General features: G+C 37.1%; 1 protein-coding gene across 3 annotated transcripts in view; it reads right to left on the reverse strand.

The window, feature by feature from the left end:
* LOC127647653 (epsin-3-like) overlaps positions 1–18,900 on the reverse strand; it is a 30,827-nt gene that overhangs the window by 2,034 nt on the left and 9,893 nt on the right. For 2 of the 3 annotated variants that reach the window (XM_052132046.1, XM_052132045.1), the window contains exons 3-10: positions 12,410–12,528; positions 9,232–9,336; positions 8,989–9,078; positions 6,399–6,485; positions 5,161–5,299; positions 4,549–4,725; positions 2,451–2,513; positions 2,117–2,347 (exon numbers count right to left, since the gene is read on the reverse strand). In XM_052132046.1, the coding sequence (XP_051988006.1) occupies positions 2,117–2,347; positions 2,451–2,513; positions 4,549–4,725; positions 5,161–5,299; positions 6,399–6,485; positions 8,989–9,078; positions 9,232–9,336; positions 12,410–12,528 (1,011 nt within the window). The remainder of the gene's footprint in view (positions 1–2,116; positions 2,348–2,450; positions 2,514–4,548; positions 4,726–5,160; positions 5,300–6,398; positions 6,486–8,988; positions 9,079–9,231; positions 9,337–12,409; positions 12,529–18,900) is intronic. The other variant, XM_052132047.1, reaches the window with a different exon arrangement.

Raw genomic sequence — 18,900 nt, forward strand, 5'->3', positions numbered from 1 at the left:
CTAGATGAGATAGAATGGGGGAAAAGGAATTAGATTGTTATGCTTTTCGTAAACACAAGTGCTGTGCACCATTCAGAAGTGATTTAGATGGCAAATAGGATGCGGGATTGGAAGTAGAATTAAAATGAAAAGAAAACTTCAGTAAGTGTAATTAAAAAATAATAAAGAAATAAAATTCAGTCAATTACTCATAAACATGTTATCATACTGAATATACCGTAGGGTACATGTACAGAAACATTTGATGATATCAAGAATCAACATTTCAAATGGCATTAAATACATTTTTAAATGTATTGTTTTTAATAAATTAACTTTCATTTTATGGAAAATGTTGAACACTTGTCTAAGAGGAATGCTCTTATCAATTATCAAATAATCAAAGATTCAAATGTAAAAATCTATTTTTAATTATTTATTTTTTATTAAATACAAATTGATGGCTTTTCAAAAATACTGTACATATCATGAATTTATAAAATTTTTTATTAAATAGTTTTGTGTTCCCTCACAATAGTTTTTCCATCCCATATGAAAACTGACCATGGTTTTACAGCTGTAACCATTTTTATCCATGGTATTTGTTGTTAATCCATCATAATAATATAGAAAAATCAAAGCTATGGCAACGCAATCATTTAGCTAATAATAATATTAAAACATGATTTTTTTACACCTGTCCATGTTTCTAGAAACCTCCATAAAACATGCAAGTGACATCAAATAAAAGAGTTAGATTGGAAGTAATCCGATTATATAACCCCAAAAATGTAATCTGTGAGATTACGTTACTGATTGAAATTTTCGTCATGCAATTTGTAATCAGTACCCGATTACAATTTAGAAGTAATCTGCCCAGCACGGATGACAACAATAATGATAGTAGGGTATAATGGGGCTAAAGCCAGTCCTTAAGGAAATGTGCCTTTTTGTCTGGTAACAAAATGTATCATGGTCGAAATTATTTTATTTATTTTTATTGAAAATTGATGGAGCAACATAATTTGTGTGAAAATAAATAATAACAGAAGGTTGTTTCGATTTAAAATTCAGTTTTAAAAAAAGTTGGTGAGGGGCTTTTTACCCTAGGGGGTTCAAAGTGACATCATAAGTAGATACTGGGGCAATAGTTATAAGGCACAATTTGTCAACTAATGCAAATAATTTTGAGACAGTAAGAAGCTTTTTTGAGTAACATATTAACTCTTTCCCCGCCAGCGTTTTTAAAAAAAAGTTGCCAGTCACCGCCAGGGTTTTTGACGATTTTCGCTAAACTTTAATGGCCCGCAGAATATTTTATTCCATGAATATATGAAGATGCCATATATCAAAATAAAGATCTGGGCCTCTGCTTTTAGGCAAAAAAAACTATTTTATTTTATCTTCATTTGTTCTTTTTTTATTGTAACTTGAACAGAGGTAGGTTTAGTCAAAAAGCAACATTTCAGACAAAAAGCTGAGAAAAAGGCATGTTTATGTCTGATATTTTGAGCTTCTCAATACTCCACTTCTTCATGTTTGAGACGATCGCAGTCTGTTTCTTTGATCAAAGAGTTGCGTACTCTTTCAAAACATGCACAGGGGTCTTCCTTACCGTATAACACCTAAAACACGGAAACACGGAAAATTCCGTGTTTGGCGGAGAAGCGTTTTTTCATAAAACACGGAAAATTCCGTGTTTGGCGGGGAAAGGGTTAAGATCATACTTACTCAAAATAACCACTTCAGAAAAAAGTCAACCATTTCCTGTTAATTTCAAACACATTTGGCAACAGGGGGCTTTTTATCCCGAATTCTATAATTTAACTTACTGGACAGTTATTGAAATTTGTTTTGATTTAAAGACCTTAAACAAAATTGAAAATGATAAATAAGTTTAAACATTTAAAAAATAATAGAAACATTTGATCAAATTGCCTAAAATTAACCTATAGACACCACATGCAAAGATCTCATGGAACAGGAAAATTTTCTAGTGTATAGTGACAAACAGGTGTTTAGTAAAATCCTGTTGAAGTTTTTGTTGCTATTTAGTGTTTTGGAAGAAAATCAAATCAATGGAGACTTTAGCCCCATTGTACCCTAATGGTCAATCATTCGAGTGGTGCATTCTAACCTGATAGAAATGGGTTGAAGTTCTTAGCAGGAGGGTTGGAAGGTATTAGAGAAACCAGGTTGACAAGTGACGCAGCAGTGGGGCCTAGGAATGCCTCTGGGTTGCTGTAGGTTCGAGGAGCTGACTTTGGTAGATTATTGCCAAAGGAAGACATATCGAAAATCCCTGGACTAACATGGTCATTCACATTTGCCTGACCTCCATCCATAGCCTCATCAAAAAGATCATCATCTAAATGAAAACAGGAATAAAAACATGTTGAATGGAAAGCAAAATATATATTTTTTTTATGAAAATGTAATTCAGTTTAGACGAATAGAGTCATTGTTATTACCTGAGGGACTTCCTGCCCGAGGGGATGGAGTTTTGAGAGGGCCAATAGATCCTTGTCTGTTTACTATTGGGGGAGAAAAGAGATTCACTTCAGTTCCTAGACCTAGAGAAATTAAAGACCCCATGTGAATAGACACATGGACTTAAAGCCACAAAACTCCAAGTCCAATGGAGATTTGTGGCTTTAAGTCCATGTCTTTAAGGCCATCTATATGCTAGTGCACTCCTAAACATTTACCAATTACTTTTAGCAGATGTACGCAAATCAAATTTATAGTCTCTTCCGGGAATATGGATGAAATATTTTGATGACTCATCTTGCACTCTGGGGTGTATTTGAATTTTTGTCCAATAAAATTATCTCTGGAATGAGAATGCCGCCTCCCTCAAGCAATAGCAAATCATGGTTCATGTCTGTGGCATGAATTAAAGACTTAAAGAATATTTCAATATGCCACCCCCCCACCTCTTCATGTTTTAATAGGAAATACGTCAACACAGGAAAGATGACTGATTTTCAAGCCATTTCATGGGGTCCTTAAAATCAATGTGAAACAGCAGTCGCAAACCATTTTACTTCAGTAATGTGACATTTTTTGTGAAAAAGAATAACCAATGACAACATTTTTGGATGGGATTTTATCCATAAGGAACTGATTGGATTGTAAAAGTGACCATTCCATACCAGACAAAAGTTGTTGGAGTGGAGGTGTTGGAAAAATAAAAGGGCTTGGTGACATCAGCCAAAAATGAAAGTTGATTCATAGATGAAGCAAGTTGTCCATAGCATTGAAGCATTTTGCTGTAAGATTACGAAGACAAACGTGTTTTTTCCTTTGGACACTTTATTTTGATGGTCACAAGTAGATATTTACCTGACTATAAGGGACTTATCAACTGGCTTGCTATAGCTAGTAAACAATGTTTCAACAAACATTCAGTAGACTGTCAATAGCCTGTATAACAGCAGCAAAATAACAGCTTATCAACTGACTTGCTATAGCTAGTAAACAGTGTTTCAACAAACATTCCGTTGATTTTCAGGAGCTTGTATATTTATCTTTATTAATGACCTACTTAAATTATTGTTGAGAACATCAGTTCATTAAAAGGTAATTAATAAATATCTATTTACAGGCTACTGAAAGTCTACTGAATGTTTGTTGAAACACTGTTTACTACTACACAGTTGATAAGTCACTTATAGTCAATTAAATATCTACTTGGGACCATCAAAATAAAGCGTTACTCTAACATGCAGCAATGCATTAAGCACAATAAGACCAGGAATGTGTATAAGTAGGGCTGTCAATTTAACAAGTTAATTCAGTGTAATTAGTTATATAAAAAATAACACGTTAAAAAGTTAACACAATTAATCATGTCCCCAGACCGTAATAAGGAATATTCCTACCATTGGAGCAATTTAAGCTTCAAGTACTATCTGTTTTCAGCAGGGGGCAGTAAATGAAACTCCAGCTGTATAGGCGACAAACAACACTTAGGTTTGCTTGACAGTATAAGACGAGGACGCGTTCTTGCGTTCAAATACAGGTGGATGTTGCGCAATTCTGAACGCAGGGATTTTAAGACGTGTTTTTCTATGTTTCAAACTATGTTTAACTTGACACAGTGACCTAAAAACTACACAACCAAAGTGAGATGCTCCAAAACATGCATATGTACATTTTCATGTCTTGTAAGTCTTTGTAAGGGGGTTAAGATGGGCAAGGAGGAGGCGAGAACCGGCTTGTCAATATAAATCATAATTTAATTAAACTCAAAACCAAAACACACACATGACGGACATGCCCGTAATTCTCTCTCTCTCTCTCGAATCGTCGTCACCGGCCGCCTTTATCCCTCGCGTGCCCCATCAGGCCGATTGGGGACAGGGCGTGCGATATTCTAGCCCGGCCCAGCCCGGCCCCGCCCCCCTCCACTCCACAGTCTTATAATAAGATACCACAAATTAAAAATTGCTGGACATGTATAGGATAAATAGTTTTATCTATAGTTTGTATATTTCATTTCCTGGTATCCCCAGTGATCAAATCAGTAGTTTACTATAAAAGTATCTTATAAGAAGGGACTTGCACCTGTATGAGCAGGGGACATCCAGGACTGATTCATGGAAACATGACTTGGGGTGTTGTGAGGGGCTTCCCATGGGTCAGGAGCCGGCAGTCGCTGTGACCAAGGCTGGGAACGAATACTTGCTGCAGGTGGTGCCATCCATGAGCTATCAGATCTCTGACTTGAAGAGCCAGGCTCTGCTTGAACACAATCCAAAATTTTTTGGAAATTCACTTTTGCTTCAAGGTGCAAAATAGTTTTTTGATATGCTTCAAAAATAAATAAATAAAAATACAAAGTTTTTAAAACTATGGTTGCAACAAAGAAAAAACAAATGCCCTAACAAAAATGAACCATTATTTCACTATAGTAAAACAGTAGTAACCACGTTTTTAGTAAAAATATATACTGTAGGTGAGTGTACATAATCTTAAACATATTTTATAAAACTTTTGTTAAAGAAAAAAATAAATACTTGGTGCACCTTCAATGTTTAAGAGTGAAAATTGCTCATATACAAGGGCATCAATATTTCACCTTTAAAAACACAGTTTATCTAGGGGGTTTTAACTATTGCAGTATTATTATTGAATAGTATCATTAACACTTCTCTATTGTGGCTCCAGGACTCTTACCCAGACTATCCCAGGGGTCAGACCTCAGATGACCACCCTGGGCTATGGCACTATGACCTCCGGATGAATCCCAAGGATGGACACTAGAGGGCAGATCTGGAGCTGGAGCAAAAATCTCAACAAGATCTAAACTGGCAGACTGCCAGAGGAGAGAAACAGCAGAATGGCACTTTCAGACAAGAGGTATTTTAAGGTCTATGCAGTAGGTATACATATGTGAGTATTCACAACAAGCCTGAAATGGGGTCATTTAACTGCAGTACAGTATCATGCACATTTGAGAGGGTTTTAACTCAAGCTCCCTGCACATTTCAATTTATTGTGACAAATCTAAAGAATAATTCATAATCCTTCCTAAAGTTACAACAATAACCTCAGCTAGACTCCAAAACCTAGTGAGCTGCTTTTTTGTCTACTGCCTAGATAGCCAGCTGCTTTCTAGGGCAAACTGATTTAAGAAGATCTACATAAGCAGCAACTTTCTATGTCATGCAAATAGCGCACCTCAGACGAAGCACAATTGGGGAGGGGTGTGGGGGGATTTAATGCATTGTATTTAATATATTTAACATTTTAGTGTAACGTATACATTTGAAATGTGTGAATCTTAAAAAAAAAAGAAGAAACAATGATTGCAGACGCTTGTTTCACCTTCACATGGCCTGATCTGTGTTTTGTTTTTGTATTTTCTGAATGTTTTAGCATTGTACCAGCTTCACAGGTCAAGTACAGAAGTTGCACTACAAATATGAGAGGAAGGGGTTGTACATTTTTATTTTATCATGGTCGATTTTATCCGTCCTATTAGTTTATGTTTCCCTGATAAGTAGTATATTTAAATATTTAAGATAAGTATTGACATTTTGCCTACAAATGGAAAGCAAGCGGGCGGGCACTTAGTGTGCTTCTCAAATGGAAGGCTGCATCCTTGTAAGGCTGTGTCCTTCCTAGACCAGTCCTTCTGAGGCTGTAGCACTCAATGCTAGAATGAGACATTTTAGTAAGTGTGCAAAAACCCAAAGAAAACCCATATTCTTCAGAAAACGAGAAATATGTCCTTAATTCCTTAATTATTTTAAGGGTATTTGATACACCGCACTAGTTTTCGTGTTCACGTGTCCTTACACATGATCAGTTTATATATTCCTTATAAATACATGTACCATGCAAGTAATGGAGATTCATTTAGAGTATGAGAGTGTTTTAATAGTCAAACTGAGTTAAATGAGTTCACACACTCCTCCTCCTTTGGCCTCCATCTCTCGTTTGCTCTCCTCAAGAGCTTTCTGAAGCAGCGACTCATCTCCCTGGCGACTCCGTTCCTCCTAGTAACACACAGATAATGAAATGTCAGAAATATTTATGAACGATTATGAACATAACAACTAGAACAAACATTTCAAACATGTATTGGCAAGTATGCACAGTCTAACTAAACCTATCCTATGGAAGCCGGATTCAGCAACACAATAATTGCAAGTTTTATCAGGCAATTGCTTTATAACTTGCAACTGCAAGTCAGAATTATTCCGTGGCCATCATCTTCACATGTGAAATAAGAAATAGATTTTGGCTGTGGGTTTGCTGTCAGGTCCAGTATAGTTTTTTTAATAAAGGCCTTTTTGCAAAGCCTGCAATATATTGGCAGGTTCTCAAAATAATTTGCTATGAAATGTGCCATTCTGTTAAGTTATTAAAGTTAAGTTATAAACATCAGTTGCTAGTTTCTAACGTTGGGATTTTTTAAAAGGACATTCAGAGTTGCAGGTGCTACACATCTGGCGAGCTTTCTACACTTTTTACTCTCCTTACTATTTATCCTACTTTCTTCTCATCTCAGTGTGATGGAACAGGCCCAGTTTCAACAAAGTGTCATTGGCTCGTAAATGTGGATGGTCATATGTTTCAGTTCCCTTACGATTCAGTTCACTAGACATTGCGTCACTAAGCTGATGCTTTGGGGAGTGTCCTTATAAACAACCTAGTTGAAACCCTTCAACAATAACGCTAATTCTAAGATTGGCTATGGTGATTAAACCCCACCCATTTAGATGCAAAGCTGTCCGGTAGAAAAGGGGCCGTGCAAACACCATTCCTCAGAATTCTCTCCTGCGAGTATCTCTTCTAGAAGCCCTTTACAACTTCTCCATCGACTTTCACGAGTGAGAGGGTGGGATCATTATGGCAACGAGAAGACTCTCTGCTCCCCTGCAGTGTTCCGGCTAACATTTACTCCACTTCACCCCTTGACACTTTTGCCGCTTCAGCATCCAGATTCCCCTCAGTGCTTCTGCAGGAGTTTTGTATCCTTATAATCTATTGTTGATATTGTGTGTGTATATATGTATATATAAAAAATATATAAAATCACAAAAGGGCTGTTTGGCGGGGCCGCCAGTTTGAGCTAAATGAATCAGAGGTGGATCTCGTGCTAGTGCAAGCCCTGCGAGCCCCTCTATTTTCTCTTGAAGCGGCTTTGCCTATATATTATATGCATGACGAGCTCCAGTCCTCTGTTGGAGCGCGGGACCTCGTTACATTTTGCGGTTCTGATGATGAAGACGATTCCATATCCCTTACAGCATCAGAGACTGGCAATGTTCCAATGTTGTCTAAAATGATGAGTACTGTGCACAGCCACCTCCCGGTGGCGAGCGGTGCTCAGATTCAGTTTGTAAACCTCGCTCCCAGTTTGGAATTAATCTTCCCTCTCGAATTCATTAGGTGGGGAAATTAATCATTATTATTAATCACAACTGAGGTGTGTATTCATGAATATTGTTCACAACTGCTTCCTGGTGGCAAGTGGTGCTCAGTCTCATCTAGCGAGTGAGCCGACATGCCCGTTATCCCGCTCCGCTAATGCGGGCCGGGTCCACACTGCTACAAGATTCAGTTTGTATGCCAGCCACCTCGCTCTCAGTTTGAAATTAATCTTCCCTACAATGGGCACGTGAGCGTCTGAAATGGACCTTGGAGCAGTGGAAGAAGGTGGCCTGGTCTGATAAGTCCCATTTTCTTTTACATCACGTGGATGGCCATGTACATGTGCGCCAATTATCTGGGGTAGTGATGGCACCAGGATGCACTGTGGGAAGACGGCAAGCTGGTGGAGGGAGTGTGATGCTCAAGGCAATGTTTTGTTGGGAAACCCGGGTCCGACCACTCATGTGAATGTCAATTTGACACGTGCCACCTACCTAAATATCGTTACAGACCAGGTACACCCCTTCATGGCAACTGTATTCCCTGATGGCAGTGGCCTCTTTCAGCAGGATAATGCACCCTGCCACACTGTTCGGGAATGGTTTGAGGAACATGATGAAGAGTACAAGGTGTTGCCCTGGCCTACAAATTCCTCAGATCTCAAACCGATTGAGCATCTATGGGATGTGATGGACCAACAAGTCCGATCTATGGCGGCTCCACCTTGCGACTTACATGACTTGACAGATCTGCTGCTAATGTATTGGTGCCAGATACCACAGGACGTTTTCATGGGTCTTGTAGAGTCCTTGCCTCGGCAGGTCGGCATTGTTTGGCTAGCACGCAGAGGACTAACAGTATATAAGACATGTGGTCATAATATTTTGGCTCATCATTGTATATTTTTCAATTATAATGTTTGATTAATTACAAAACATACATCCTTCCATCCATCCATTTTCTATATATAGTAGTTGTGGGAAATGATTATTTCTTGAAAAGTTCAGCAATAACCTTTTCAAATGAAATCCTTTTCTATGAAATCCTGAAATTATCAGACAGACACAAATGGCACCATTTCCTGAGAATGAGCCTTATGCAACCCATGATCCATGGTCCTACCTGCTGATGTTCCTCTTTACTGAGATTCAGGGCCAGTTGGAGCTGTGCATCTTCATCCATGTCCAAGGCAGCAGCAGGAGGGGGCACTGGCTAAAGAGATCCAGTTACAATCAGACATTAGTACAAGCAGAGTTGCTCACAATATGCACGCACGTCACTGAAGCTATTATGCAACAGGCAAATGCATAAAGGTACTGTAAGTGGGCAAGTGAGGTGTAGCTGTGACTTTTGGTAGTACAGTACCTTCTGTGCCAACTCCTTACTGAGATTCATTGCAATCCGGAGCTGTGTCTGTTCATCAATATCCAGAACAGGAGCAGGAACAGGAGCAAGAGCAGAAGGAGGAGGCTGGAGGACAAGAGGAATGGGGTTAGGGAGGAACCAATAAATCTGAAACCCCTGGGGTTGCAAACTGTCATCCATTTTGGCTGTAATTAAGACGTCCCAATTCAGAATCATCCAAAACAAGAATTTGGTACCTGTGTTAGGTGCAATCTAATTAAAGATTAAAAAAAATAAATAATGTAATTACTTCTAAAGTTTAAATTAGTGAAAAAGGTAACACTCAAAGCTCATGGTGGATCTTTGAAGTGCACTAAAGTACTGTATAAAGCATTCTGCCTAACACACACACCATATATCCCCTCATCATCAACTCAGCTACTCAGCCTGACTTATGAGCACTGGATCAATGCATCAGTCCAGTAACACACCAACAGTCATCGTAGCTTCACAGGAGAGGATGCTGCTAATACAGTTGCGAACACAGCCATCAAATGGCTGAGCATTTTTGGACAACTCTGATGAGAGACACCAACATGTACAGAAGCTCTCACCTCAAGTGCACTACAAACAAAATCATCAGCCCACATGCTGATTAGAAATTCTGTACTGCCCTAAAGCCTCTGGAAAAATAAGGGGTTTGATGCAAACCACTAACTGAAGACAAATGAACTCCATAAAGCACCAAACCCGGTGTCTAAAATGACTAGCCTGCAAGCCAAATTCATTAATTTGGCCTTTGAAGCATTTATAGTTTTTTCTTAAATGCAGCCTGCAAATTTGCATTTTGGTTCAGTTATCCTTTAGTTTTCTCAATGGACTGTTCAACAGTAGCCTAATGTATTATATATTATTACAGGCTTGGCTAATACATTTTAATTAGTCTATGCTCAGATATGTGAATACAACTTTTCGCTGTTGAGATCCATAAATCATCTTTGTGATGCATTTACCTGGGGATTAAGATCTTTAGTATAGTATTAGTGAAGTCCAAACTAATATGTAAATTATTATTACAATAACATTATCAATAAAATACGTTATAAAAAATGTATATTGATTTAATGCAACTATTTGTTCTGTTTCAACTTTCCCTCTTGACAAAACTTAACTTTAAGGCAGCACAAACACTTCCTTTTTTAAGCTGAAACAAGATTTTTTTTTTACAGTGTATATACAGTAATAGAACATGATTAAAAAAATAAATGCAATAAATCATGCCCCCAGACCGTAATAAGGAATTTCTTACCATTGGAGCAATTTAAGTTTGAAGTACCTTTATGTTTTTACGAGTCTCAATCAGCAGGGCGCAGTAAGTACAACTCCAGCTGTACAGGGAATGAGCAGCTGTACAGGCAACAAACCGCACTGATGAGGATGTATTCTTGTGTTCAAACACAGCTGAACGGAGCACAACTCTGAATGCAGAAGTCTCAAGATGTGTTTGTCTAAATTTCAAAACTTCAATTCACCAAAGTGGCCTTCAACTGATCACAAAGTATAGTCGGGACATTACTGATGTAAAAAACTGCACCATCACTATTTGAAAAAAAGTCATTTTTGATCAAATCTAGACAGGCCCCATTTCCAGCAGACATCAATCCACACCTTATCCTTGAGTAATCATGATAAATTGATAATTTGGTACTAGAAAATCACTTGCCATTATATCAAACACAGCTGAAAGCTATTTGGTTCGTTAAAGTGTGCTTGTTTTTGAGTTGCAACAGTATGCAATAAACTGGCCGGTTTTAAGGTAAATATTAGGTCAAAAATGGCAAAAAAAGAAACAGCTTTCTCTAGAAACTTGTCAGTCTGTGATTGTTTTGACAAATGAAGGCTATACAATGCTTGAAATTGCCAAAAAACTGAAGATTTCATACAAAGGTGTAACTACAGTCTTCAAAGACAAAGGACAACTGGCTCTAACAAGGACAGAAAGAGATGTGGAAGACTAGATGTAGAACGAATATTCGAAAACTCGTACACATCCCTATTCTAAACTAAAGTGTAAGTGCAGTGCAGATGTTAAGAGCTACTGTCTTTTTTGTATTACATTACATATGTTAGCCAGCAGGTGGTGGCAAAAGGTAATGTCTGAATCTGCATCAGTATACATAAAAAAGCTCTTTGTAATCTCTTGTATTACTACTAAGGCTAGGAAATAGCTTTAAACGGCTTTAAACCAACAACTTCAGCATTACAGCTCATCACAGCTGAGAGACACAACAGACTGATTAATTACACAATGGGTGCTGTTTAAAATGGCGGAGGACATTGCGGTTTCTATAGTGATCGACTCTTGTGCACTGGCTACTGCGAAATAGGGAGAAATACCCCAGCTTGGATGCAGTTTTTTCCACTGAGAAAGCTGATCTTCAGAAAGCTGAGAGCATCTCTGCTTGGTAGTGGCAACAGGTGATTGCACACAATCCATCTCTCACTCACTCACACACACATACACACATATCCTTGTTTGTTTATTCAATAACTTGTTTGAAACAGAACAAGCCGTGATCCTATTTCTGAAGTGACATTTTTGAAATACTAACGGAGGCTTGGAAGCAGCAATGGCAGATTCTGATCGGTCGCGTAATAAAGTAGTTCCATGCACAAATGCGTTTTTATGATCGTACTCAGTTATTCCTAATTTAAAAAAATGTACTTGTTCATTGAACTGTTGTATATAAGCAATATCACACAAGCAAGAGTGCTATATGGCCCTAGATCAGCACTGCTGTGATTCGGCCATAGGCAGAGTGCCGTAGGTAATCACAGCAGTGCTGATTTATACATACACACCGTAAATATACACACCGATCATCCATGTACAATTGTGATGATAAGAATATTGTCTCAGAATGCTATACTGAGGTACGGGTTGGCACTGTTTGGCGGCACGAGGGGGACCCGCACAATATTATGCAGCTGGTTTTAATGTTGTGGCTGATCGAGAATATATTTTGTACAATAAACTATTTTGATACTGTGTTGGATCACCACATGTCCAATGTAAAATTTGGGTACTGAAACCAAACCAGCTGAGAACCACTGTGTGCATGTGTGCGTGTGCGTGCGTGTGCACGTGTGTGTAAGCACACGCGTGTATGTGTGTGTGTGGGCATTTTGTGAAACTCACCTTCTCACTCTCCTCTCGGCTCATGGCCAGGGCCAGCTGTAGCTGAAGATCCTCCTCTCCGCTTGTCTGCGGCCGGGCACGCTCCAGATCAGGGGCCAGATGAGGGGAGGAAGAGGAAACTGGGAGGAAGAGAAGAGAAAATGCCTGATTATTCCTCTTGGTTTGGATAAGAAAGGACTGGCACCACTACTGAATTATAAACAAGCACCCAAATCACTGTTTTTGCTTTCCTGTTCCTCTTGACTCTGCTGTTGAAACAATGGGGTGTCTGTGTGGGGCAGTATGAAGGGGTGCGGGGGGCGTCAAGCCTTAGCTGCGTGCGCTAAGCAAGGTATTTTTTTTTATTAAATATACTAAAAGCTGCAAATATGATAAGGCATCTGTTATGGCTCAATTAGACAGATAAAGGGGGACTCTTGTGGCCCTAGAGGGAAGGGAGACTGCGTGGGGCCTCCAAGTATGAAACGGTTCTGCTTTGAATTATCAACAAGCATTACCATAATATTTTGTTACATTATATTATACACAAAACCTCGCCTGGTCAATATTTACTCGTCAAGTGCAAGTCAGACAGAAACTAAAAGATGGAAAGACATTATATTTATTTTTATAAAAATTTAACGAAAGTACATTTAAATTTTGTGCGATCTACCAGCATTGCCTTTGCGATCGACTGGTAGATTGTGATCGACGTATTGTGCACCCCTGCTGTAGGGTGTCTTTGGGACTCTAAATAAGCACAATAAACATGCTGCAATGATGCCACTATACTGTACTATACATTAGAATTTAATTAGGGGTGTGAGTAGTATTTGCCACTATTTGCACTTGCGTGCCATTACTCTCTGCCTATGTTGAATTACTTATACATATATTAGTGCAGTTACATTACTGAATCATATAGATATTTAAGATCCCCAAACCCAACCCCATTCCTAAACATAACCAATAGTGAAACATAATAACAGTGACAAACATGTAATGGACAGATACTTTTAGTTACAATAATTAGATTTACAATACAATTTTATATATATTTTTGTGACCCTAACATCACCCCTAAGCCTAAACCTAACCTTCCCTTACAAAAATTTGGCTTACCATGGTTTTACTACAGAAAACATAGTATCAACATGGCATTTTGTATAAAAATCACAGTAACACCAACCACACAATTAAACATGGTTATTATATTAACAGCATAATAAAACCATGGTAAATTTTACCCTGACCAAACCTTTCTCTCCCCGAACTTCACCATGAGGAAACATTTATATAATGTTTCATTTATTATAATAAGTAGTGTTAAAGGAAATATTAAAAGTGGAGAAAGAAAACAGAATGGGAAAAAGTGGGACAAAGGGCGAAATCGAACCCGGGTCTTCAGAACATAAAAGATAATCCACACCGCCTTTCCACATCACGTACTGTTGCAGCAAATGGGGGTTCAGTTTGTCTTCAATTTCTGGCACTATGTGGCAGGTGATATTTACACCTAATGCAAATAGTCACTCCATAAAACATTTTGTGACTTGTAGACTTATGAGTCTACCTGGGGCTTACCTGCCACATTGGGAAACCGAAGGGTGCTTTTGGGCATCTGTGAATTGATGCGCTGGGCTCTTGCACAAGCATCAGTATATTTAATGCCTTAGAAGTGAGAACTGGTGAAAAACGAGTGCCTTCCACACTTTTCAATTTTATATTTTCTAATTAAAAAAAAAGATTTTATCATCTAAAGTTTTTGGTACTGCCTCCCATATCCCAAGGTTCACTGGTCTATAGAAGGTGAAAGGACCAGAAAATGGTAATGTGCAGTTTTCAGTTCTGATTACTTGCACTACAGTGCTTCTGAAAGCCCATGTCTGGTCCTGGAAAGCATTAGTGGGGAGGTCTGGCCACCTCCGCATTACAATTGTCACCCTTAACAACTTCCATTTAGACTCTTCATGATAGACTTACCCTGTAAAAAGTGCCCACTAACACCTTAAAGCTTTCATGGCCTAAAACAAGAAAATTCTGTACTTTTCCAAAGTATCTGGCATCAAGTCAAAAATGTGGGTCTATTGTTGGTTAAAATGAAACCAAATTTTGAAACCAAAGGTGTGATTAAAGTAGACTTAAGACAGGAAATGAGTATGTGACATGGTATATTGTCCATTTTACATTTATTTAATTTGTCTTATGTAGTAAGATTCCGGGTTTAGCCTAGTAAATTGGGTTTAAAGCTGAAGTATGTTACTTTTTCAGTGTTAAAATACGTTCTTATATCCCAGCATAATATGTAGAAGCAACTAGTCAACAAGCCATTCATAGTTTAATTCTCTCAAAAACTGTAAACTGTGTCTCTGTGGCATTTTAAAAATTCCTATGTTTCTTTAGAGTGACACGTTTAGACCCTCTGCTTTACATTTAGGGCTATCTGCTTGTCAACGACAGATAAGAGGCATATTCAGAAAGCTGTTTTGAAAAAATTTATATTTTTGCAATTCCATTCGATTGCACCAGTGTTGCAAAATTGGCAAGCTTCAGATTCAGCATGAATGCAATACAAAAATAAGCCTAAAGTATGCTAAATACAAATCTGTGTTCCTGTCTGATTAGGTCTTTTTCCATAAATGTTGATGCTTATTCTGTACATCAACCAGTCTCATTAAAAAAAATTATAATAAAATAAATTCTTCAATAAAGAATTCTAAGCCATGAATCAATATAACCAGCACCAAGATGAATCACAACATTACAACCCTCGATTCAAAGCAAACAAGTATTTGAAAATAGCCTACTTTTTGGGAAAAAAGGAAGAAATACAAGTTTGTGTTCTTGAAGTGAGTCAGCAACTCATCCCATGCATGATTCAGGATTATAGGTAGTGCAGTTCTTTACTGGCAATTCTGCAATTTAACACTTTATTTTATTTATTATTTTGAACGTGACCTAGAATGTTTGAGAATTAATGTAAATGCATGATAAAAGCCCAATGCTGTGGGAATACATTCCCTGGATAGTTATGTCGGTAGCAAGTCAATACTATAATCCAAAAAATTGTAAAAATGTTTCTGCTGTAACGGTAGTGCCAAACACTGACTAAATTCAGTACTGAATGACACACGACTGATTTGAGCGCATGTTCTGTGACTCTCTTTACCCTAAAATGGACAATTAATCAAAATAAAACTGTGATTTGTCCTAGTGATTATTAAACTGCAAATGCATGCAAATTAAATAAATATACAGTCTGCATATATGCTCCAAAGTGAATGTATGAAGTTGCTCTTCTGCTGAAAACAATCCCATTTTAAGAGCACCACGTGCTGTATTTATTGTAGAAGATGATAGAAGAGAGCACACATTCATTGTGACGTGCGCAGTGCCTGCAGACTATAGACACATGTATCACAGTATTTTGAGCTTCAGTAATCACACCGGGTCATATAACCATTATCCAGAAGTGTGAAACTACCATCACAAACCTTCATGTCAAAATAAAAGTTAAATTCAAAATAAAAGCTTATTTGTGAAATGTAAGAAATTGCGATAAATATATTATTTGTGTTTAGTAACATTTATTTTATAATAATGGTAATAATAATAATAATAATAACAAGTATTATTATTATTATGTTTAACTTACAGGAATATCTCAAAAGCAAGCAGAGATCTTGTACTTAAAAACAAGTTTTTATCAATGTTTTAATTTAAAATGTGATGCTCTGTTGTGCAGGACTTGATTTGACAAAATTAAGACCAAGATTATGTTGTGAGGATGTTTACTAAAGCACTTAATTTGATTAAAAAACAAAAACAAATGCATTGGTATGTTGAAAAGAAATTGTTAGATTTTAATTTGATTAAGGTTTGTATTCATTTGATTAAACACAATTTTGATGTTGAAATTGAGTTAAACTTTAAAACATGGAATTCAGAAATAAAATGGAAAACTTTATTTAGAAAAAAATAAATAAAACTGATTTCATAGGGTCCTGCATAAAAAACGTATTGTTGCAATGTTTAGAAACACTCGAAGGAAACCTGCTATTGTTTTAATTTATTATTTATAAATACATTTAACATTTTAATAAACTAAAGGAGTGTTAAGTTACATATTACCTATTTTTTCTGTATTGAAATTGCATTGAGAATCGTGAAATGTCAGTGGTATTGGTACCGAAATTTTGGTTTCGTAACAACACTATCCCTTGATATATAAATTAAGGTTCATAAAGTATGTGAGGAATTGAAAAAATCAAAAATACAACAGACCAGAACAGATTTTGACGGTAAGCAGCATGGATTTATAGTATAATCCTCTCAGCCTTTATTTATGCAAGAAAAAAATCAACCAGATATGAATCCAAAAATGATAAGCTCAACACTAGCAGACTCATGTAACACCCATACCCATTCACTAGACTGGACTCAGTTGCCTGTATGTGCTTTTGTACACAGCCAAAACTATTCAAACAACCTGAATCTAATCAACATAAGAAAAGATATATTGCAAAAGAGCTTTTAACTCGAGCGAGTCAAGGAAAGAACAAGAATGTAGATGCATATCAGACCCAAGGTTAAACATGCATCATGTGACCAGTGACAGCAAACATTCAAACCGATCTTGATAAGCGTGAACATATGAAACAGAGTGCAATTGATTTTAATAAATAGGCCACCACTGAACTTCCTGAACACTGAACACTGAGGTTTTTAAGTGATGATATGTGCTTCTGTAAAAGTCCATGTGATTTCAAATTCATTGATTACAAATCTAATTTAATAGCTGAACTCCCAGTGAAAAAGTACTATACCTGTAATCCTGAAGAGAGATCCACAAATCAGAGAAGTCCCAGTTACAATTGAAACAGGGATCACAGCAAACAAGCTCAGCAGTGATTGCCCACTCCCATAATGCTTTGTGAATGAAGCAATCAAGTCTGTCTTCTTACACTCTTAAAAGACTTACAGTAGATATTTGAATATTCTGCAATAAACTTCAAATATATGATATTTTACACTTATTATCAATTCATTATCATCAATTGTTTTACATTACCCATCATTTTCGATTATGTCACTCACAATGCAACATGGGATGAGCAGTCTTGTTCATTTTTCTAGTCTCCGAATTTCAAATAACTTTAGCTTCTTATTAAAGTTTGTAATGTTGTCACCTCAGAGCTGGTTGGTTTTGGATGAAGTCTTTAAACTTATAACTTTATTGAAGAATTATTTGAAATGCCTATGGAGAAAATGAATGGAAAAATACTTCTGAAAAAGTGGGTGGTCAATGTTACACTCTACTGTTGCGCTGAGACCTTCAAATCTGAGGCAACTGCCACGCAAAACACCAAAACCTGATGTTTTTACCACTTCAGAATTTAGTTGTGGGTCTTTTCCTGTAGACTTACCAAACCCGACCAACTCCTGTGTAGTTTCCATATTCATTCAGTTCATTATTGATGAGTTCCTTACATTCAAGCCAATCATTTTAGCTCATGAAATTGAGGATAAGACGTGAAGCACCAAAACATGATGTTTTTAACACCTCATAATTAACTTTTTTTTGTAAACTCTTTTCTGGATTCATCCACACCCACATCATGAGGTGTTTCTCATGAAAAATCAAGTATAGGTATCACAATCTCACAAAAATGAGGAAGTGAAACTTCCAGAAGAATGGAGAATGTTTACTATGAGCTAGAACTGTTATGCCTTTTGGTTTTGTGTGTACACATCTTTCACTGTGGGCATAGATTACTCATCAGATTTTTACTGGCCCTGCCAAAATTTTCACTGGCCCCAACCCAAAAATGATAAATAGCTGTTTTTACAATCATGGCTTTAAAAATTTGTCCGAAGATAATAATGTTTTACATATATTATGTTTTTAAGACAATGTCCCCCCAAACTGAATCACATTTATAATTTGCAAGATATGATTTATGCCTTATGTAATCCCATATATGTGCTTTACAGATATAAATTCATAAATACATCATATTAACCTCAGCCGTCCTGACATTTACACATGTGCTTTTAAGCAAAGAGTTCTGTCATGCAGATGATTGATTTTCAGTCATACGTTCAGTCATGCAACTTTTGACCATGTGTAATATTTTCACAAGAAGGATCAAAGATTTAATCACTGAGTTAAAGATGTGATTATTGGCTGATTGTAATAAACATATGAATCCCAGAGAAGAGACTTCCAAATAGGTTGTGACGTGTAATATACATTAGGGAGCTATTAGGCCTAATCTGTGAATTAAAAATGTGTACCGGTATATAACATGAAATCAGACAACCTAAAGAACAACACTGACTGATGCACAAAAACCCCTGTACTGTCCAGAAATGAGACATGTAACAGGTGTTTTATGAGGATGTATGATGAGACATGCATGGAGAGACATGGATTTTCAGTCCTATATAAAGAAACTGTTCATTTCTTGTGTTCCAATGTGGGGAATACTCATTTTAACCAACATGTAAAA

Source organism: Xyrauchen texanus, chromosome 8 (assembly GCF_025860055.1).
Source record: "Xyrauchen texanus isolate HMW12.3.18 chromosome 8, RBS_HiC_50CHRs, whole genome shotgun sequence".
In the NCBI taxonomy this organism is placed as follows: Eukaryota; Metazoa; Chordata; class Actinopteri; order Cypriniformes; family Catostomidae; genus Xyrauchen; species Xyrauchen texanus.